General features: G+C 38.3%; 1 protein-coding gene across 4 annotated transcripts in view; it reads right to left on the bottom strand.

Annotated features, from left to right (window-relative positions):
- Positions 1-4,194: 4,194 nt before the first annotated feature.
- Positions 4,195-22,983, bottom strand: part of CD47 (CD47 molecule) — a 63,000-nt gene continuing 44,211 nt past the window's right edge. For 2 of the 4 annotated variants that reach the window (XM_055419230.2, XM_088836774.1), the window contains exons 4-11: positions 20,114-20,221; positions 15,058-15,150; positions 14,248-14,340; positions 12,618-12,710; positions 8,562-8,593; positions 6,968-6,992; positions 6,340-6,372; positions 4,195-4,427 (exon numbers count right to left, since the gene is read on the bottom strand). In XM_055419230.2, the coding sequence (XP_055275205.1) occupies positions 4,423-4,427; positions 6,340-6,372; positions 6,968-6,992; positions 8,562-8,593; positions 12,618-12,710; positions 14,248-14,340; positions 15,058-15,150; positions 20,114-20,221 (482 nt within the window). In that variant the 3' untranslated portion in view covers positions 4,195-4,422. Of the gene's footprint in view, positions 4,428-6,339; positions 6,373-6,967; positions 6,993-8,552; positions 8,594-12,617; positions 12,711-14,247; positions 14,341-15,057; positions 15,151-20,113; positions 20,222-22,983 lie in introns of those variants that run through there. The other 2 variants (XM_055419311.2, XM_088836772.1) reach the window with 2 other exon arrangements.

Below are 22,983 nucleotides of genomic sequence, written 5' to 3' on the forward strand. Positions count from 1 at the left end.
GAGGCCCTCTCCAGCTGGACATGTGAATTTTCAGTTATATGAGCCAATAAATCCCACTTTTCTTAGATTTAGTTTTACTTTCACTTGCAATCAAACTAGACCTAGTTGATAACCAATTAACATGGAGAACCATTTCAATTTGCATATCAGTCTTAAAGAGGCTGATCTGATTCTACAGATAAGTTGGCTTGCTGAGGTCCTCTGCTAGTCCGGAGTACATATACCCAGGACTAGGAAAGTGAAGTATTCATTCTACCATGGGGAAAACTAACACATTGGACTTGCTTGGAACTTTCAATTAAAACTCTGCTATGATCAAACATTTACTTATTGGATATTGTTATACTTTAAAAAAAGAACTTATAAATTAATATTTTAAGTCATCATTTGCATTGGTACGTAGGATATGGACCTGAAAATACATTGATAAGCTAAACTTTCTCAGTAATGCACTTGTGGCCTGTTGAGGCAGCAATAGAAATAAGCCCAACAAAAATAGCTTAAAATGTTTTATTAAGTATATATAATATTACAGGGTAATATTTACAAAGTTATGTTTTTTAAATAAAAAAGTATCTTGGCAAAGATTGCAGATATTCAAAGCTTCAAACAGTGATAAATTGATTTAATACATATAAAAAGAAAACCTTTAACGGTAACACAGCTGTAAAACAACTTTGGTCTTTAAATCACTGCAAAAAATGGCTACTGACAAATAGCACACCTTTAATTGCTATGGAAAAAAGCCCCCAGGAGAGGATCTCACACATAGCAACACCAGAGTTTCCTTATTTAGAATGGTTAATGGATATTTATATGGTGTGGAATCTAATTCTCAACAATGGCTCTTTGTAAATAATGCTCTGTTTAATAAAAACAAAAATGCTTCCCTCTCTCACCAACCCTGATAACAACATTTAAGATTCCACTGATATTGCCTTACAGAGAAGTTCATTACAGATGCTCTCTTCTTTTCAAAAGGCTAAATTTAAGGGAAAGCTGTTCTTAAATATTAAGGAAGGGCTGTCAAAAGCCAAAGGCAGGAAAGCTTCCTGTTCACTGCTCATCTCTGAAAAGTTACCTGGATTATCCCTATTAGCCATGGAAGAACTTAACAAAGGACCCCAGTGGGTGATGGCAGTTAGTGGCTGAAAATATGACACGTGAAAAACTGTTTCTAAACAGAATCTTCACCAAATTAAACACAATATAATGATAAAGGGTTGCCCAACAATCACTTCTCTAGTTTCCAATAACAGGTAAAAAGGGAGTGTGCCATTCCATACATACACCACAGATGTCTGTTTTTGAATACCCATGTTAGGACAAGAGAAATCTAGGTGATACAGAGCTTAATTCTTATTAACGAGAAGGAAGCATAAACTCACAACTTTTTCAGCTTTATTATAACTCAAATCACAATTTGGTTGGTCACTTACTAAAATAACTGCAACATCCTAAAAAGAACATTATTCTCAAGTATGGGATAACCCCATTATTTTCATTCTGACATTCTCAGAAAATTAACAGATTGGACCTAGGGTTTCCAGGTGAAAAAACTATCACCTTTGAAGGTTTTCAGCACATGTAAAATTTGTCTAAAAAGAAAAATCTCTGGCTCACTCTATTAACAATATGGGGAAACTGAAATACAGCCTACTCAATCATCAAATTTACAGAGTGAGCATCTAATGTACGCAAACACTGCAGGAAGAGAAAGGAAGGGGGAAAAAGGCTCTTGCTTTATGGTGGAATTTTGAAACCTGAATGAGAGGAGCAAGACAAAAACCCAACAGAGCTAAGCAGAGACACACGAAGTACTAGGAAAGGTAAGTAAGAGACGAGAGGCAGCCAGATAGGCACAGACCGCAAAGGAGAGCCGGAAGGGGAGGAAGGGTGGGAGGATAATGTTTTGAAGGAGGGAGAATTTGATTTGTTGCCAAAATGACAAATGTTGTCACTCTGAGAACATACAGTAAATAAAACTGAAGTCGACGGCAAAAATTGGGATCACAGATTAAAAAAGCATATTATGGGGGTAACAGATAATATTGATACTCAAAACAGCTGACAACTTTAATTTGGTGTGACAGAAAACTTACTGTCATTAGAAGTCTAATTTAAAGGCAATGAACTGTCCCAACGATGCCCAAGTAAGAGGGCGCCTGCTGCTGTGGTCCCTCTTCCAGAGAAGTTGACAAGCAACAGCAAGGGTAACAGTAACATACCTGGCCTTCCTCCTGCCAGCTCTCTGTGCTGTCTAGGGCAGGGACTGCCTCCAAAGACAGGAAGTATTAAAGAGAACACATAGGACGGATAAGTCCCAAGACTGAGCCCCAAATAAATGAGAGCTGACTACATATTAAAAGGTACAACTCTGGTTCATAAGAAAGTTTATTGTAAGATTTCATATAGAGAACAGGAGTTTGGATCTTTTTCAAGTCCATCTGCTTTTTTCCTCCTTTCATCAGAATTGATTTCTAAATTAACAAACTACATTCAGTTCAGTTCAGTTCAGTCGCTCAGTCGTGTCTGACTCTTTGCGACCCCATGAATCACAGCACGCCTTAGTAAAATGCAAATGTTTTCAGAAGGAAGAAGAGCAGTGGGAGCCATCAAATTTGTATAAAGGAATACAGCTCCCTCTACATGTTAATACTTTGGACAGGAACACAATTAGGGAAAACATTTATTTTTCTTTTTTTCAAAAAGAACTGTTTTCATAATATGTTCACTTTTCTGAGAGGCATCAGCAGGTCATAAATTTCGGTTTGCCATGGGCAAACCACTTGGTCCCAACGTAAAATATGACGAGTAATTTGGCGTAAACGAGGTACATGGGAACATTCAGTGGACTAAGAAATAACTACTAATAATGCAACTACAAATAGCAATGTCTTACTACACAAACAGGAAGAAAAACCAGTATTTTTAGAGGGCACTGGTGAGCAGTCAAAAAGCTTGGCAAATTACCTAGAACTTTTTAAACATTTTAAGTGATCGAATATTCACATCAAATAGAAGTCCACCGAATAAAGATCTTTGTTTTTAATGTTTTCACTAGAAGCATGAAATTAACATTTGCTCTCCCATAGGTACCTCACTGTTGTCCAAACAGAAGAGGTACATGCCTATCTTATACATGTGCACACACAAACACACACCCGCACGGGAAGAAAACCTAATAATCTAAAATTACTCCAGGCGACCACAACTGTCAGAATGTTAATCTTCTTCTAATGGGGGATAGGAAATGTGGAGGGGTTTGTTTTAGTTTCCAGTCTTAGGGTAAATGGAGTATGACGCAGGAGTACAGGAGGAGAGGATGAGTGTTTATCATGCAACACAGATACAACAGTAATAGAACCACCCATTCAGGGCTGGCCTGTCGGCCTGACGGTGACACACATTATGTTGCCATGCAGGAGACTCATAGTTCAAACCTCAATCTTGGTTTTTCATGCCCCAGATCAGAAAAGAAGCGAAGAAACACTGTAGATTGTGCCTTCAAATCCGAGGAAGGGAATACATATGTTACAACCATCGCTATTTCTGCTGAAAAGTGTGAACATAGTTCTTTGAGAATAAGTCTGGCTCCTTTCTGAAGTGATGCTACTGTGTCACTGGACCATGTTCAAAGAGGAGAAAAAGCGCTACATCTCATACAGCAGAAGCAAATAACAGGAGGACAAGACAGCATGTAAAGGGTCATGTGAAAAAAAGGAAGAAAACATCCATCAACATAATCACCCTCAATCTGGAAAGGGTCTGGTACACTATACGTTGAGGGGATAACGTGTGAGTGGCAACCCCCAAGAATGAAGACCATGATCCTCAGCAATACCACACCCATGCAGACAGCCGACAAAATGTTCCTAAATGAATTTCTCGTCTGTACTTAATATTATGCCCCTGACCCAGAAGAGGCAGACATTATTCAGTTAACACCATAACAGCCAATGTGGCTGTGCCAAAGTTTGCTAAGGTTTGATGGAAGCCTCTGTTTTCATAGATAGCTCTGGGTAACCAGGGTAGTGCCAGGAAATTCTAACCTTGAACCAGTTTAAGTTGGTGACCTAGAGTTAAGAGGCCCCAGGATCTGGAAGGCATCATTCTTGGAAGTTTCCCACTCTACTTTTGCCCCTAACTGAATAAAAAGAACAACAAAAAACTGGATATCAATTGGGCACACAATACAGATCATAATTCATTTATTAATTAAATTTAAAAATACTTTGAATAAAAACTTAACTGTAACAATCATTTAAAGGTCAATTATTTACTTTCTCCCATAGATGGAAACGAGTTACTTTTCTTGTTTTCTTCTCCAGGACAATGAATCAAGGCCATGGTGCTTAAACACATGTGTGTTTCTTTCACGTCATACTACTCTCCAAATCAGAGTCCATCACTCCACTTCAGTTACTCTGGAAAATTGAAAAATGAATATATAATTGCTATGCATGTATATTTTCTATACCTTAACAAGTTGATGTATTTTAAAAATTGAAAATTGTTTCAGATATATGGTATCTAAAAATAAAGAAAAAGTATTTAATCTTAGATTTGCAAAGGTCACAGACAAACTAGACAATCCATTAGCCTCTTTAGCTGCAGTAAGCAAAAGGCCAGTGCCAAATGGAAATGTAAATCAACAAAATCTGATAATCTCCGTTTGCTGGGTTAGCTGAGAAGAAGTCAAGAGATGTTGAGTTTTCCAAAGCAAAAAACATTGATCCTAGAATAATATGCTATCACTTTCATTTTAGATTGACACCATTCATTTAATGTAAGAAAATTAAATATGTGATCAGGTGTTAAGTGAAAGAGGAAATAGGACTGTGGTCCCAAGAGGGCACCTGGTACCTCACTCACCAAAAAGGCAGATACACCATGGGCATTGTGACCTGCCCCTGTCCGTAGGAAGAGCCCACCACACAGACATTTGGAAAAAACCCAACAAATTCTGAACAGCTAAAATTAGCAAAATTAAGGGAATTTCAAAGGTTGCTATAGTTTTCATGTGCTATGAAAATACAAAATCTGCTGTCTATACAATGGTGCCCAAGAAGTCATATCTTAAGGGAAATTAATAAAGGAAGAGGCATTCAAGGCTCCTCTACTGGTTTTCTGAAAATGGGTAAGAGTTCAGTTTCTTCATACAACTATAGAAGAATGACACCACAGTAGGAAAAGAAGAAAAACAGTGAAGTTAAAAAAACAAACAAACCAACAACAGAACACAAGAATGCAAACACAGACAAACCATGCCACACTTTAGATATCAGTTCTTTTTTAAATGTCATTTAATGTTTTCCTTCTAATCCTGTTTTTTTAGGAGTGCAATGGTTAGCAGAGCATGCATTTTTTGTAATAAAGGCTGTGACACAAACTTACAAAAGTGGGATCATTCTGTGACTGCTTACTGAACACATTCCAAGCACTGTTTTAAACTTAGTTCACTAAACACAACTGGCATGTTTTTAATCTTATGCAAAAATTAACTGCAGTCAGGGGAATATAGCCTCTTGAGTTAAATGCTGCATTTTGCTATAGAGGTGAGCACATAGGTCACAGACTTTAGAACAGTAAAACTGAAAGCAGACTATTTACATGATCAAGGAATGACTGTAAATATCAAAGGTATGAAGAAAGTCTCCATAAAATGAAAACATAATTATTCAAATGTTAACAGAACTCAAATATCAGAATATGCTAAGGTAAAATTGAATGTTTACAGTACTCAATATTTCATACTTAATTAGCTTTCAGAACTAGTAAATATAGGTCTCTGAAACAGTCATTAAAAATTAAAAATTATTAGCCCAGAGACCCCCTTCAAAAAGCAGGAGTGACTAAACATCTCTTTTCCAATCCTCTCCCAAAAGGTTAGAACCCAATTCTTGCTTGGAAAAGCAGAGATATTAAGTCTCCACAGGCTAAATGCACAAAATCACCAAACACGAGCACAAAAGAAACCCTGTCAAGATGATAAAGATTTGTGATAAATTATCTAAGTGTCTTACAAAGAGCATTTAAAGTTTCAGTCATCAGACACTGCATCTGAAAAATGTTTGTTTATTTTTTAAAACAGTTATTTCTCTTTGTTATGAGCAATATGACTGGAGAGTCTGATTAGTGATACCCTACAGCTTTTATATTATTCGTTTTGCAACTTGTAACAGAGTAAGTAAGTTTTATAAACTGAGAAATGTAGGCCTTTATGATTTGACAGTGTCCCTTAAAAAAAAAAAACACACACTTTCAAGAAGCAATTTTACTTCTTTTCAATGTCCATATTTTAACCAAGCTATAATTGCAGGTGCATTTTATACTTACCATCGTTCATCATCCCTTTTGATTCTTTAAATGCTAAGAATTAGTAACAAGCCAAGCAGTTAGTAAGATTCCACAATTAGAAATCATTTCTAGACAAACAAACATGCAGTAATATCATGCCCAGTTAATTTTAAGATTACTGTTTGGTTACAAAAGCCTTCCTGTGGGTCATACCCACAGGCTTCACAAAGGACACAGAGTCGTTGGGGATACAGATCTAGATTTGGGGAGAAGTGAGATACTTCGGTCTCACTAAATGATGACAGCCTGTATCTGCCTGAAATTTATAATTAAAAATTGAAACTAATTGAGATCCTTCTCTACTGGGGGTGTTACATTTCATCTTGGCCAATTAAAAAGGCAAGAGAGTCCTCCCCCCCACCCAAAATCACTTGGCTCGAGAGACACAGAACAGTGCTATTTTCTCTCAGAGGTGACAACACTACAAAAACAATACTCTTAATTCTTGATGAATAAGCAAAAAAAGAGAGGTTAGGCAATTAAAAAAAAAAAACCTAGATTCTTCTCAAGGCACAGAGAGCATTCTAACTGCTTTGGGGGCTAATTCAATTTATGATGATCTGGTAATGGATCAAGAAGAACATATAAATTTGTAATAACCACATACCATTAAGAGGTTCCTCTACAGCTTTCTGGAAAATATTTAAAATATATTTACATAAAATAGAATTTATTTCATGTTCTTTCATACTATAATTTATATATGCTAACATTTAAACTGTATATAAACAGTGAATCCTACAGCCAAAAGACAAAGTAAGGCAATAAAGGTTAGGAAGACAAAGCTTGCCAAGTCTAGCTAATAGTTCAATACTAACAGAATCATTCTCTTAATACTTTCTGTGCAGAACTTCCCACCCTACCCTACCTCTCTCTGTTCAAGAAATCCTAACTACAGAACACAAACACAGATAGCAACATAATAAACAATACAGTTAAGCCAGATATGAGAGCAGTCATTTTCAAGTCATGCAAACTGAACTGGGTAACAGGAAAGACAAGTGTTAGGATTGAAGGGTCTAATGGCCAAATTATCTTTAACAGAGGCACTTTTAAAACTTCTAGCTGTTTGGGATCTGTGTAGCTATGGCACCAATCTTTTTAGAATGAACACATGGGGTAAGGTGCACCCCCACTTCCCTCACCTCTCCGGAATGTCTGTGGAAAGCTTGTCAGCTTTACGGGCATGTGTAATCACGCCTTCCTGCCACAGACAGGTCAGAGTCTCGCTTTTGGCATCCCAGACAGAGCTATTACTAATCCTTAATCCTTTTTAGGAAGATGAATACAATATAGTCCTTTCCAGATCTTATTTCCATAAAGTAGTTCCTGTCCCTGTTACCATGATGAAAAAATGACTTTTTTCATCCACCACCATTTATCCCTTTCAGTTTACCTCCTAAATTGCTCCTTTTCTTGGAATTTTCTCAGGTAGCTTTTGATACAGAAAAACTACAGTGCAATTTGTAGGAAGAAAAATGCTTATAAAATGGGGGAAAGAGGGAAATGAATCAATTCAGAACAGCTATTTCTGGGCTATATTTCCATTTATTTTATAGATTATTGTTTTTAATGAAATCAATTTAGTATGAACTTCTCATTTTTAAGCCCGAAATATCATTCTGTGTATGCACTTCAAATGTGTCCAAGAGGTGAGGCAATATATTGGAATCGGATTCTTTGAGCAGATAATGACCATTATTCTTACACACAAACTTTCCAGTTCTGGGCATGAGAAAACAGCACAATCTTAAGAAATCATTTATTCTAACCCATTGCTAGTAAATGACCAAGTTTTAAAATAGATTGGATCTGTCCATGCAAAGATCATAAAGTGATTTCGTAGGTATGTGCTAAGTTGCTTCAGTTGTGTCCGACTATTTGCAACCCTGTGGACTGTAGCCTGCCAGGCTCCTCTGTCCATGGGATTCTCCAGGCAAGTATACTAGAGTGGCTTGTCATGCCCTCTTCCAGGGGATCTTCCTGACCCAGGGATCAAACCCACGTCTCTTATGTCTCGTTCACTGGCAGGTGGGTTCTTTACCACTAGTGCAACCTGGGAAACCCTGAAACAACTTCAGTGTTCTCCTAATTTGATGTCATGGTGAACGGCGAGCAGTGGGGTTCAACATCTCAATTACCATTCCTCAGACTAAACCATTGAGCATCACACCCAATTCATTTAAGAAATTTTAACTTACCTTAGGAGGTTGTATAGTCCTGTGATTGGAAGCTGATCACATGAAAAAATAAGAAAATTAATTTAATAAATGAAATAAATTAAGGCAATATTATATTTAATTTTAACATAAAACATTCAGGACTAAAACTAAACGTGTCAGAAACTCCACTGAAAGAGTGGCTTTGATAACTAAAAGTACAGAACACTCTTAATCATATACACTGACAGAAAAAAATGATGCAAATAATCCATCCCAATCAAATAATAAACACATACACATTCTCATTTGTACACGCCACATGTCCCTCAAAATCAGTCACTTGTTACACTTCATGGTGGGAAAACAGTCATCTACGCCCCCGCTGTAGGCTTTACACCCCTCCCTACTCAGGCCAGCTGGAATGTGGAATTGCCCACCCTTAGCTCACTGCTGTTCCTGCAGCCTGTCCTCTCTGTTTTTCTTCTTCCATCTTTCCAGTTTTCAAAGCTCCAGCTAGCTAACAAACTAAAGAAAATATCAGATCCCTCCGAGTTTAGAGAATTGTTTGCGGCCAGCTAGTTTTAGCTATAACCAAGCCCTTCTCTGCCTATATTCCTTCTTAGCTTTTCCAGTTACCCTTCACTGCCTCTCAGTGCATTGGTTAATGAAGATGAAGAAATAACGGCATGAAGAAACTGACACAAGAATGGCTCAAGTTGCAAAGGGAAGAAGAGAAATGTTCCTTATAAAAACCAAGTGAGAAAGTCCAGGAGCAGCTAAAACTGGTCTTAAATACAGAATCAGAGTCCTACAGATACAAAAGCATCAAGGGGCAATACCCTGTGGGTCATTCTGTAGGACGAGGATGCTACTGGATGGTCAATTCCACTGATCTCTGGATTGGATGACGGCACTGGATGATGAGCAGACTGAGGCAGGCCCCTAGAACTGCTCGGGTCTTCTGTGCTCAGTATTTCCTACTTCTCCATGCCTACTCTATCAAGCTTCCAAAGCTGATGGGTAAAGGGGGTGAGACCTGAGCCAAGGGAAGTCAATCTACAGACAAGTCAGAAGCTTGGTAAGACTTGCTCCAAAAGGGAAAATGGCAACTGACTGGCCTGAAAAGTTTCTTTCCCACTGGAACCTGGAGAGGAGAAGAAAGAAGACAAGAAAGCTGGTGAAGGGAAAGAAAGGTGAAAAGGAGACAGAAAGTAAGCAAGGAGAAGCTCAAAGCTTAGAGCCAAAGGTGAGAAAATAGACCAGTGAGAAGACATGAATAGATCAAAAACAGAACATTAAGGAAAGGATGAGCTACCTGGCTAGCCGGTAAAGAACCAAAGAGAGAGAAAGTAAGCACACTGGCAGGAGGGCATCTGCTAACTCTTGCTACTGAGAGGGCAAATCATGACTCATAGACTTTAGAGATGTGTTGGATGCTTCCAATTCCTAAACCACTTAGTTGTTCCACTCCCTGTGACGATCAGTCGTGTATCTGCTTTCACACGATTCCGATCTCTGTTAGTGCCATGTGTGGTTTTAAAGTAAATCTCCTTTACTGGAGGCATTTGAGAGTGGTTTCGTCCTTGAGACCAAACAAGAAGAAATCTCTTTTTAAAGTACTATGGAATAAAATGTGTTGGGAATATAGGTAATCACAATTAGCAACCTCTGAAATAAACCAAGCAGAATTACAGAACTTTATTTGGGACAATCATGGTAGTGATATGTATATACAACTTACTTCAACTAAACCATGCCCTGTGTTTATGTTCTATCAAGGAAAAGAGAACTTAACCGCCATGTAATGTGAAGGATCAGAAGTAAGATTTTAAAGCTATATTTTTGAGCTCATAACTTGTTAGAATTAGTATTAAGAACTGCCAAGCAACTCTTTTAATAGTCTTAAAAAAGTATGAAGTTTCTGAGTGCTAATTCTCACGTCCAAGGAGCATCATATTTGGCTAGGCCATTCTGAAACAAAGAGCTCTATAAAGAACGTTGATTCAAAGGGCACCAGTCAGCTTTGATCGCTCTAATACAAGAGCAAACAATGCAGAAGTGAATTTCGCTTGAGTTAATCCTCTCTAATAGGCATATGACCTATGTGACTAAAGAATGATTGTGATTTGTCGCTGTTGCTATGGGCCTAAGGCATGACCGCCATGTATGTATGTATGTATGTGAGTGTGTGTGTGTGTGTAAATCACAAGCCTTAAGCATTTCATGTAAGCTCACTTGCAATGCTTCTTCTCTACCAAAAACACTTGGCACAAGGAGAAAATATATTTCCAGGTTTGGGATTTTCAGGGACAACTTTATCTTTTGATACCAGATTCACCTCTTCCCAACAATGGGCAAGAAGATATCACTGAATTTTACATATCTATTCTGTGTCTTTCTAAAATATGTGAGATGTGGTCAATATGGTTCCTGACTGCTAGGAGGTTGATTTGTATCAAAACATGACTATATTCCCTTATACAGAACTAAACAGTAATGGCTTAAGAAAATTAACAAGTAATGACCCTGATGAAGAATGAACATAAGCATCCCACATAGGTAATACACCCAACTTCACCGAGTTTAGTTAGTTCTTTTAAACCTTCTATATTTCCTCATATCATTATTGTTCTCAACCCTTGATTTCATTTTATGAAACAAATGTTTCAGTAAACAAACTCCAGCACAGCTAAAAAATAACATAGAAAATGAAATTTAAAATCCTACTCTTTAAGTAATATTTAAGGCTACAAATTTAAATTGGGAAATAATGAAACTAATGAAAGTTAAATCTCTCACAGGGACATAAACAGCTTGGATTTAAAAGTCAAGACACATTCTTTAGACTTTTCCAAAATAGAGCATCAGCAACAAGTAACAGTTACACTGAAAGCATTTACAATTTTTACTTCCTGATACAAATGCTCAAATTTGCAACCTTAAATGTTACATATACTCATATTTACATATTCAGTTATATATGAAAAACACATCAACTTTCCTAGTCTACCACATTATCTAAAGAGCTACTTTCCTGTACCTTTTCTCTTCTTGCCCTTCAACTGACCAAAGGCATTTCTCTGAACTCTGGTATCAGACAAATTGATTTGAAAAGTTAATTTAGAAAAGTCTCAAAATGTAAATAAAACCTGACTTAATGCTTCACTTACATATATTTATAAAACTACCATAAAGAAAAAACAGTTTGAGGAACTTGCTAGGAATTCAGTTTCACTTTGAATTTAACGTGAGAATAATACATTTGTAATGACAATGGTTTCACAGGCTTCCCAGGGGTGTAGTGGTGGAAAAGGGGAGAGAGGTCAAGGGGGCAGCAGCTAGAAGACACCTATTTCCATTGAGTCAGTATCTCCAGACCTGCTGGTCGTCAGACAGGGAAGGCAAGAGGAAGCATGGGAATAAAAGGGAAGGAAATCCAGATAATGAGGGGAAAAAAAGAACAAAGAGCTGACCACCAGTCAAAGACACCTAATATTACATCAGCTGCATGGATACTGCAGGTCACACACTGTTCTCAAGTATTAATAGGGAGCAACATCATTAGCAGAGTCATCTTTAAGAACTAGACCAATGGTGATTAAAAAGTCAAACCCAGGTCTCAGGGATTGAACCCAGGTCTTCCACCTTGCAGGCAGACGCTTTACTCTCTGGGAAGCTTAAAGGGAGACTAATATAAACCAGGGACTTCCCTAGTGGCTCAGTGGTAAAGCACCCGCCTGCCAATGCAGGATACACAGGTTCGATCTCTGGGTCAGGAAGATCCCCTGGAAAAGGAAATGACAACCCACTCCAATATTCTTGCCTGGAGAATGCCCATGGACAGAGGAACTTGGAGGGCTACAGTCCACAAGGTCACAAAGAGTTGGACACAACTGAGCAACTAAGCACAAGACACAGCACAAACGATTTCAAATTAATTATTTAAAAAATACAGCGGCATTTGCTGTGTTTTCTCATTTTTGGAATTACTCATGCATTTCTTTGGTCCTAGACAGTAAGAATCAACCAAAAGCATTATCCAGATTATATATTTGAAATTCCTGGCATAGGCTAACAAAAATAAGGCTGACTTACCAACACATTTCATATAAACTAATCCAAGTAATTCTGCTAGAGCTATAATACCCAAACCTGAAATCAGAAGAGGACCATGCACTGGGATACATTCTGTAAAAACAAATGAAGTTCTATATTAGAAATTCATATAAATAATTGATTTTTTAAAAGAACTAACAATGACAGTAATAATATTGAGTTTTAAGAAATTATTCTTTTATTAAGAAACGAAAATTATCTACATTTGTTCATCACTATTAAGTCAGTCAATGAAATGACTTCAAATTATTAAACGAAAAAATCTTTCATCTGTATAATATGTACCTTATCACATCAAGGCTAATGGGAAATAGTGTGTAAAGCCTAAGGCCGCAACCCACTGGATGGAGCCTAGTTATTTTAAAAGCTCTCTCACAGATATAGGCAGAGCAGTCTGGGTGCTGAAAAAATCAACCCACAAGCCATATACAGCCAGTATACTCATGGCAATGTGGAAAGCACTATCCTCAGCGCAGGGAGCACACGACACTAAATGCTGGCACGGATGTGGAGCAACAGGAACTTTCATCCATTGCTGGTGGTAATGCAAAATGGTATAGCCACCTTGGAAGACAGTGTGGCAGTTTGCTGAAAAACTAAATATATTCTTAACATACACCCCAACAACTGCACTCCACTGGAGTTGAAACTTATGTCCACACAAAGACCTGCACATGGATGTTTAGAGCAACTTTATTCTTAATTGCCCCAAACTGGAAGCAACCAAGATGTCCTTCAATAAGTGAATGGATAAACAAACTGTAGTACACAATACAATGGAATGTTATTCAGCGCTAAAAAGAAATGAGCTATCAAGTCACAAAAAGACAGAGAAATCTTAAATGAATATTACTAAAAGAAGCTAATTTGAAAAGGCAACATTCTATGGACACATTAAAAACACTGGTGGCTGCTAGGGTAATTAAGGAGAGGGAGGATTAACAGGCAGAACAGAGGATTTTTAGGGCAGTGAAACTTAACTGAATGATACAATATCTATGACTATGATCCATATCATTATACATGTATCAAAATCATAGCATATACAACACGAAGAATGAACCCTCATGTAAACTATGCATTTGGGGTGATAACATATGGCAAGCCACTCCAGTACTCTTGCCTAGAAAATCCCATGGACAGAGGAGTCTGGTGGGCTACAGTCCATGGGGTTGCTACTAGTCGGACAAGACTGAGCGACTTCACTTTCACTTTTCACTTTCACACATTGGAGAAGGAAATGGCAACCCACTCCAGTGTTCTTGCCTGGAGAATCCCAGGGATGGCGGAGCCTGGTGGGCTGCCGTCTATGGGGTCGCACAGAGTCGGACACGACTGAAGCGACTTAGCAGCAGCAGCAGCATGTCAATGTTGGTTCGATGACTATAACGCATTTACCACTCTGGTGGGGGATGTTGATAGTGGAAGAGGTTGCTATGGGGGTATTTGGGAACTCAGTACTTCCTACTCAAGTTTGCTGTGACCCTGAAACTGCCCTACAAAAAAATGAAGTCTACAAAATAAAAGAAAGAAGAAAAAGAAAGAGAACTCCATCCAAGAGAAAGCCCTACCAAGACAAGGTGAGACTAGAGAAGGCTGGGACTCTTACCTGAGACACAGAGGCTGAATCCAACCACAGAAAGCACATAGCCCAGTATCTGAAGGATCAGTATGCTGATGGTGACGGAGGACATCCCCATAGCTGGAGGGAGGAAAAGTGGGTTGAGAGTATTTAAAAAGCAATCACTCCTACTTGTACTTTGTGCAATCAAGAATAATAGCCTATGACCAAAGACTACCTCTGGAGTTCTTCTCAGATGGTAAATTTTTTCCCAGTGACCTACATTGTATGTCTAGATCTGTAATTTTATAACAAATCAATACTTTTCCAATGTACAGCAGGCCAGAGATAGGCTCTAAGGCTGAGAGTCACATGGGTAACTAGATAAAAATAGATTCTAATATTAACAAAAATGTTAGTGATTTACTCCTAAAATGCAGTTAAAATGATACCAACTACAGGTTGGATATCTACATGTTAAGATTTGCCATAACTAAAAAAAAAATAAAGCTACTCTTTCTTACTTATAATCCTATTTTGTAGAATTAGTTAAAACCTGAAATAAAAATATTATGATAATCATTAGGAAATTATATAGCATAACTTTAAAAATACACTGATATCAAATATACATAAAAATAATTTTTTACAAGGTAACTGAATGCCTTGAAAACCCAAGCCAACTTTAAAATAATTCCATATGGGTAAAATATCACTAAGAATAGCCTGGGCAATCTTTTAATAAAGCAACTTAACAATTATTGAGTTGTTAAAAAAATACAAGAATATTTTAACCAAAAATGCTGTTCTTTAAATGAAAAAGGTGGGCAAAATCATTCCATCACAACAAATACTCACCTATCGTAAATACACAGTAATGAAGTAATATTAATATTACTGTAGGAAGTACAATTAAACCAAGTCCTGAAGCATTCTTTGTTGAATATTCACCTGTTAATTAAACACAATAATTAATATTTTCCTACAAACCTCTTACTCTTAGAAAACATTACTTAATTTATTAAATGTATTAATCTCTATACCACTCTTATAAACTACAAAAGGTTTAAAAATATTTCCCCCAAAATTTCACACAAAATAAATGACTATTTTTTTTTATTATTCTAGACCAAATTTAAGATACGTAAATGTCAACACATAAGTCTGAAGACATCAAACCTTGAGTTGGCTCTGCCTCCTTCTTAACCACTTCACATAATTCCAGTGAGAAACTCTGGGATCTCTTACCATTCCCTTCACTTGCTATACTCAACCTGTCCCAAAGTCAAAGCAATTGTTCTTTCAAATTGTCTTCTGAATTAATCTCCTTCTTCCCCCTGTCAAAGTAGTGCTCAGAATTCTACAAGTCAGGCTTCAACAGTATGTGAACCACGAACTTTCAGATGTTTAAGCTGGATTTAGAAAAGGTAGAGGAACCAGAGATCAAATTACCAACATCTGCTGGATCATCGAAAAACCAAGAGAGATCCAGAAAAACATATACTTCTGCTTTAGTGATTACACCAAAGTCTTTGACTGTGTGGATCAGAATAAACTGTGGAAAATTCTTAAAGAAATGGGAATACCAGATCATCTGACCTGCCTCCAGAGAAATCTGTAGGTAGATCAAGAAGCAACAGTTAGAACTGGACATGGAACAACAGCCTGGTTCGAAACTGGGAAAAGATTATGTCAAGGCTAAATACTGTCACCTTGATTTTTTAACTTATATGCAGAGTTCAGTTCAGTCTCTCAGTCACGTCAGACTCTTCGTGACCCCATGAACAGCAGCACGCCAGCCTACCTGTCCATCACCAACTCTCAGAGTTTACTAAAACTCATGTCCATTGAGCCAGCGATGCCATACAACCATCTCAACCTCTGTCATCCCCTTCTCCTCTCACCTTCAATCTTTCCCAGGATCAGGGTCATTTCAAATGAGTCAGTTATTGGAGTGGCCAATGTATTGGAGTTTCAGCTTCAACATCAGTCCTTCCAATGAACACTCAGGACCGATCTCCTTTAGGATGGACTGGTTGAATCTCCTTGCAGTCCAAGGGACTCTGAAGAGTCTTCTCCAACACCACAGTTCAAAAGCATCAATTCTTCAGTGCTCAGCTTTCTTTATAGTCCAACTCTCACATCCATACATGACTACTGGAAAAACCATAGCCTTGATGAGATGCACCTTTGTTGGCAAAGTAATGTCTCTGCTTTTTAATATGCTAAATAGGTTGGTCATAACTTTCCTTCCGAGGAGTAAGGGCCTTTTAATTTCATGGCTGGCAATCACCATCCGCAGTGATTTTGGAACACCCAAAAATAAATCATCCACTATTTCCACTGTTTCCCCATCTAATTGCCCTGAAGTGATGGGACCAGATGCCATGATCTTAGTTTTCTGAATGTTGAGAGTTAAGCCAACTTTTTCACTCTCCTCTTTCACTTTCATCAAGAAGCTCCTTAGTTCTTCTTTGCTTTCTTCCATAAGGGTGGTGTCATCTGCTTATCTGAGGTTACTGATATTTCTCCCGGCAATCTTGATTCCAGCTTGTGCTTCATCCAGCCCAGCATTTTGCATGATGTACTCTGCATATAAGTTAAATAAGCAAGGTGACAATATACAGCCTTGATGTACTCCTTTTCCTATTTGGAACCAGTCTGTTGTCCCATGTCCTGTTCTAACCGGTGCTTTGTGAACTGCATACAGATTTCTCAAGAGGCATGTCCGGTGATCTGGTATTCCCATCTCTTTCAGAACTTTCCATAGTTTATTGTGATCCACACAGTCAATGGCTTTGGCATAGTCAATGAAGCAGAAATAGATCTTTTTCTGGAACTCTCTTGCTTTTGCGATGATCCAGCAGATGTTGGCAATTTGATCTCTGGTTCCTCTGCCTTTTCTAAAACCTGCTTGAACATCTGGAAGTTCACGGTTCACATATTGCTGACGCCTGGCTTGGAGAATTTTGAGCATTACTTTACTACTGTGTGAGATGAATGCAATTGTGCGGTAGTTTGAGCATTCTTTGGCATTGCCTTTCTTTGGGATTGGAATGAAAACTGACATTTTCCAGTCCTGTGGCCACTGCTGGGTTTTCCAAATTTGCTGGCATATTGAGTACAGCACTTTAACAGCATCATCTTTTAAGATCTGAAATAGCCCAACAGGAATTCCATCACCTCCACTAGCTTTGTTCATAGTGATTCTTCTAAGGCCCACTTGACTTCGCATTCCAGGATGTCTGGCTCTAGGTGAGTGATCACGCCATCGTGATTATCTGGGTCATGAAGATCTTTTTTGTATGGTTCTTCTGTGTATTCTTGCCACCTCTTCTTAATATCTTTGCTTCTCTTGGGTCCATCCATACCATTTCTGTCCTTTATTGAGCCCATCTTTGCATGAAATGTTCCCTTGATATCTCTAATTTTCTGGAAGAGCTCTCTAGTCTTTCCTATTCTATTGTTTTCCTCTATTTCTTTGCATTGATCACTGAGGAATGCTTTCTTATCTCTCTTTGCTATTCTTTGGAACTCTGCATTCAAATGGGTATATTTTTCCTTTTCTCTTTTGCTTTTTGCTTCTCTTCTTTTCACAGCTATTTGTAAGGCCTCTTCAGAGAGCCATTTTGCTTTTCTGATTTCTTTTTGTTGGAAATGGTCTTGATCCCTGTCTCCTGTACAATGTCATGAACCTCCGTCCATAGTTCTTCAGGCACTCTATCAGATCTAGTCCCTTAAATCTATTACTCACTTCTGAAGTATAATCGTAAGGGATTTGATTTAGGTCATACATGAGTGGTACAGTGGTTTTCCCTGCTTTCTTCAATTTAAGTCTGTATTTGGCCAGGAGGAGTTCATGATCTGAGAAACAGTCAGCTCCTGGTCATGTTTTTGCTGACTGTATAGAGCTTCTTCATCTTTGGCTGCAAAGAACATAATCAATCTGATTTTGGCATTGGCCATCTGGTGATGTCCATGTGTACAGTCTGCTCTTGTATTGTTGGAAGTAGGTGTTTGCTATCACCAGTAAGTTCTCTTGGCAAAATTCTATTAGCTTCTGCCCTGCTTCATTCTGTATTCCAAGGCCAAATTTTCCTGTACTCTAGGTTTTTATTCAGTTCAGTACTTCCAACTTTTGCATTCTAGTCCCCTATAATGAAAAAGACATCTTTTTGGGGATGTTAGTTTTAAAAGGTTTTATAGGTCTTCATAGTAGTGTTCAACTTCAGCTTCTTCCGCATTACTGGTCAGGGCATGGACTTGGATTACCATGATATCGAATGGTTTGTCTTGGAGCACAATCTGGAATCAAGATTGCTCGGAGAAATGTCAATAACCTTAGATATGCAGATGACACCCCCCCTTATGGCAGAAAGTGAAGAGGAACTGAAGAATCTCTTGAATAAAGTGAAAGAGGAGAGTGAAAAAGCTGACTTAAAATTCAACATTCAGAAAACTAAGATCGTGCCATCCTGTCCCATCACTTCATGGCAAATAGATGAAGAAACAATGGAAACAGTGGCAGATTTTATTTGGGGGGGGGGCTCCAAAATCACTGCAGCCATGAAATTAAAAGACGCTTGCTCCATGGAAGAAAAGCTATGACCAACCGAGAGAGCATATTAAAAAGCAGAGACATTACTTTGCCAACAGAAGTCTGTCTAGTCAAACCTATGGTTTTTCCAGTAGTCATGTATGGATGTGAGAGTTGGACTGCAAAGAAAGCTGAGCGCTGAAGAACTGATGCTTTTGAACTGTGGTGCTGGAGAAGACTCTTGAAAGTCCCTTGGACTGCAAGGAGATCCAGCCAGTCCATCCTACAGGAGATCAGTCCCAAGTGTTCATTGCAAGGACTGATGTTGAAGCTGAAACTCCAATACTTTGGCCACCTGATGCGAATAACTGACTCATTGGAAAATCCCTGATGTTCAGAAAGATTGAAGGCGAGAGGAGAAGGGTATGACAGAGGATGAGATAGTTGTATGACATCACTGGCTTAACGGACATGAGTTTGAGTAAGCTCCAGGAGTTGGTGATGGATAGGGAAGCCTGGCGTGCTGCAGTCCATGGTTTTAACAGAGTCGGACCTGACTGAGTAACTGAACTGAACTGAGCTGAACTTCCCCTGTCTTTACTAACTCCAATTGCAAACAGAGCTACCAAATTGATATTCCTAAACATGTGTATACTGTATTCTGCTCTAAAAACAAGGCTTCTTCCAGTTTGCACTTGTGAGTTCAGGCCGGCCTCTGCTGCTCTTTTCATGTGCTGCAGACTCTTCCCCCCACTCACACTGCCATCCTTCATGGGCAACTGCAATTTCAGATCTATCTGGGTTCCCAAGTTCATTCCCCCTTCCAAGTCTTGGCTAATAAAGTGTGCCTCTGTAGTGGCCTAATGGCTGCCCTAAAGATATGTCCACCTCCCAAATACTCCAAATCTTTGAATATTAACTTATATAGTAAAATACATGATGAAGTTAAGGATCTGAAAGAAGGAATGTCTCCTGGATTTCCCAGGTGGGTCCTGAATCCAGTGACAGGTAGCTTTGTAAAGAGAAGCAGCAGGAAATTAAGTGGAGACACAGAGGGGAGGAGACCATGTGACCATGGAGGAAGTTGGGAGCTACACTACCACAAGCCAAGGATATGCACAGATGGCCAGCAAACACCAGAAGCTAGGAGAGCATGGAATGGATTCTCCCCTAGAGTGTCAGGAGGGTGTAAGGCCCTGATAACATCTTTATTTCAGATTTATGACCCCCAGAACGGTGAGAGAATTTCTATTGTCTTAAGATACCCAGTTTGTGGTAATTTGTTAATAACAGCCCTAGGAAACGAACATGCACCTCTCCAGAAATGTCCTCAACCTTATCAATCCTCCTTTCCCTCATAATAACTGTATATCTTACCTGGGATGAAAAGAAAGGCTCCAACAATGACAAGGACAGTGAGCAGTAGTCCAGCAACTAATAGAAAAATGGCTTTCTCCTTCGTATAATTGGATTTATATTTAAGCGCTTAAAAAAACACAAAGAATTACATGAACTCAATCACAAGAAATAAAGCCATTTATATAACTTACAAGGTGCAAATATTAAACTGGTAACTTACTATAACTGAATAACCTTTGAGGAAAAAAACTCCACATCATGTCAAGCCACCTCAAATCTCTTTCATAATGAGTCAATGGCTAAATGGTATCATGGCAATAGAAATATGGATGCTGACTTCATAGGTGATACTTTATTCCCCTAAAATGAAGTTATACATACCAAGCTTTCTTAATCATAGCATTATTAATATTTTAGATCAGGTAAGTTGCTGCTGTTAGGCACTGCTCCACACACAACAGAATGTTTAGTACCATCCCTGACCTCTGCACACCTCATACCAGTAATAACCCACAAACTGTGTCAATTAAAAATATCTCCAGGCATTGTTCTCTGAGGAACAGAAGTGCCGTGTCTATTTATGACTGATAGACACACTGCTGAGGAGAAATTACTGGCTAATCAGTTATATCGAGAAAAAGAGAAATTTGTAATATCTTATATAAAATTAGTAGAACGTCTGGAAATCCAGATATTTTGTTTTGAAAAAGTATACACTGGACAAATCCCACCCTCTTGAAATCCTGAGGTTGGGGGAAATGCTTACATTGTTAAATTAAAATAATTTCATACAAATAAACTACAAATACTCCACAGGTTTTTAATATATGTTACACTTTTGATGCTAGCTCTGTTGTCAAGAACCCAGCTTCTGTAAAAGAATGATGTAATGCATAAACCTAAAAATGTTATTTTTTTTATCATGTATTTACCCTTCCAGTTTTTCTTTGGTTAAGATTAAAATTAATGTTTCACCAAGAAATTTGCTAAAAGTAACCTAAAAGCACACTGAGTAGCAGAGAGAAAGTGTGTGTGATTGAAATTCAGCTGTTTCATCCATACATGTTCTCTCCATGTTATTTACCAATGGACAGATGTCTTGAGAATTTTTTCAATAATTTTATATTTAGCATTTAATTTTCATCTAGTAAAATGACAAACAGATAAATTACAATAAGAACAACTAATAAACTCCTAAATGAACATGATAAAATCCCATGTTTAAGGTATTATAATCTAGAGTTAGATAATAACCTATGGCTAAGCATTTAAAAGGTATAATTACCTTTTAAAATCTCTACTCATACTTTAGACTGTAACCTCAACTTTGTCCTCTTTAGGGGGATGGAGGGCTAATCATAATTAATCCTGAAGCTGAAAAGTGAAATTCACATTAATCAGAAAAAAGTAAGAAACAATAAGCTTGCCAAGCCTTCCTTTGATCAATCCAGCCTTGAAACTTATGTGACTATGACTCAGTCATGTCCCTGCCTTCTTATAGGGCACAGATTTTTTCCTATAAGCCTACTTTCTAGTCTCAAACACTGGCTTTATCATATCATAATGATAAAAATTCAGTGCATGTGTCACAAAAGGCACAGATAAAGACAGAAAAAGAAACCTTCTCTTTTTTAATTTTTTTTTCAAAATTTACTTTTAACTGGAGGGTAAATGCTTTACAATATTGGACATATGGACATATTTTCATTTTAATCCCATGTATGTGTGCTCGGTCGCTCAGTTGTGTCTAATTCTTTGCGACCCCACAGTCTATAGCCTGCGAGGTTCCTCTGTCCACAGGATTTCCCAGGCAAGAATATTGGAGAGGGTTGCCATGCCCTCCTCCAAGTGATCTCCCCAACCCAGGGATCACACCCACGTCTCCTGTATCAGCAGGCATATTCTTTACCACTGTGCCACCTGGGAAGCCCCAATACTATGCATACTATTAACTAAAGAGAGTTTGAAATTTCTGCAAAAGGCTTCTAAAATAGAAGCTGTTTCAAATTACCTCACAATCAAACAAATATTCATAAGATACACTCCTAGGTTTAACTCAGTACATAAAAGAGGTACAAAGATCAAGCAGCAAGACTTCACCCTAGAGTCTGGTATGTGAAAGTTGCTCAGTCATGTCTGACTCTTTGAGACTCCATGGTCTATACAGTCCATGGAATTCTCCAGGCCAGAATACTTGAGTGGGTAGCCTTTCCCTTCTCTAGAGGATCTCCCCAACCCAGGGATCGAACCCAGGTCTCTGACATTGCAGGAGGATTCTTTACCAGCTGAGCCACAAGGGAAGCCCAGAGTCCAGAATCAGTTCAGTTCAGTTCAGTCGCTCAGTCGTGTCCAACTCTTTGCGACCCCATGAATCACAGCATGCCAGGCCTCCCTATCCATCACCAACTCCCAGAGTCCAGTAGAAGTACATGCAAAATGGCTGATTTATACCATTCTTAAGAAAAATAAGGGTTTGAACTTCATATAAAATTCAAGCTCTTCAGGCTTAGCAGAGTTACAGGAGAAAAATAATGTCAACAATAGAAACAAAAATAAAATGCCACAAAATGCTATTATTGACAGTGTTTTACCATAGAATGGTCTTTTTTTTTTTTTTTCTTTTAGGAGGGGTCCCACCCCATTTTATTTTATTTTTTTTATTTTACAATATTATATTGGTTGGTTTTGCCATACATTGACATGAATTCACCCCGGGTCTACATAAGTTCCCCCTCCTGAACCCCCCTCCCACCTCCCTCCTCCCTTTATCCTCCCTCTGGGTCATCCCCGCATGCCAGCCCCGAGCATCCTATAACATGCATTGACCCTGAACTAGTGATTCGTTTCACATATGACAACATACATGTTTCAATGCCATTCTCCCAAAT

The sequence above is a fragment of the Moschus berezovskii genome, chromosome 1 (assembly GCF_049115385.1).
Source record: "Moschus berezovskii isolate FMDL1 chromosome 1, NW_MosBer_1.0, whole genome shotgun sequence".
NCBI lineage: Eukaryota > Metazoa > Chordata > Mammalia > Artiodactyla > Moschidae > Moschus > Moschus berezovskii.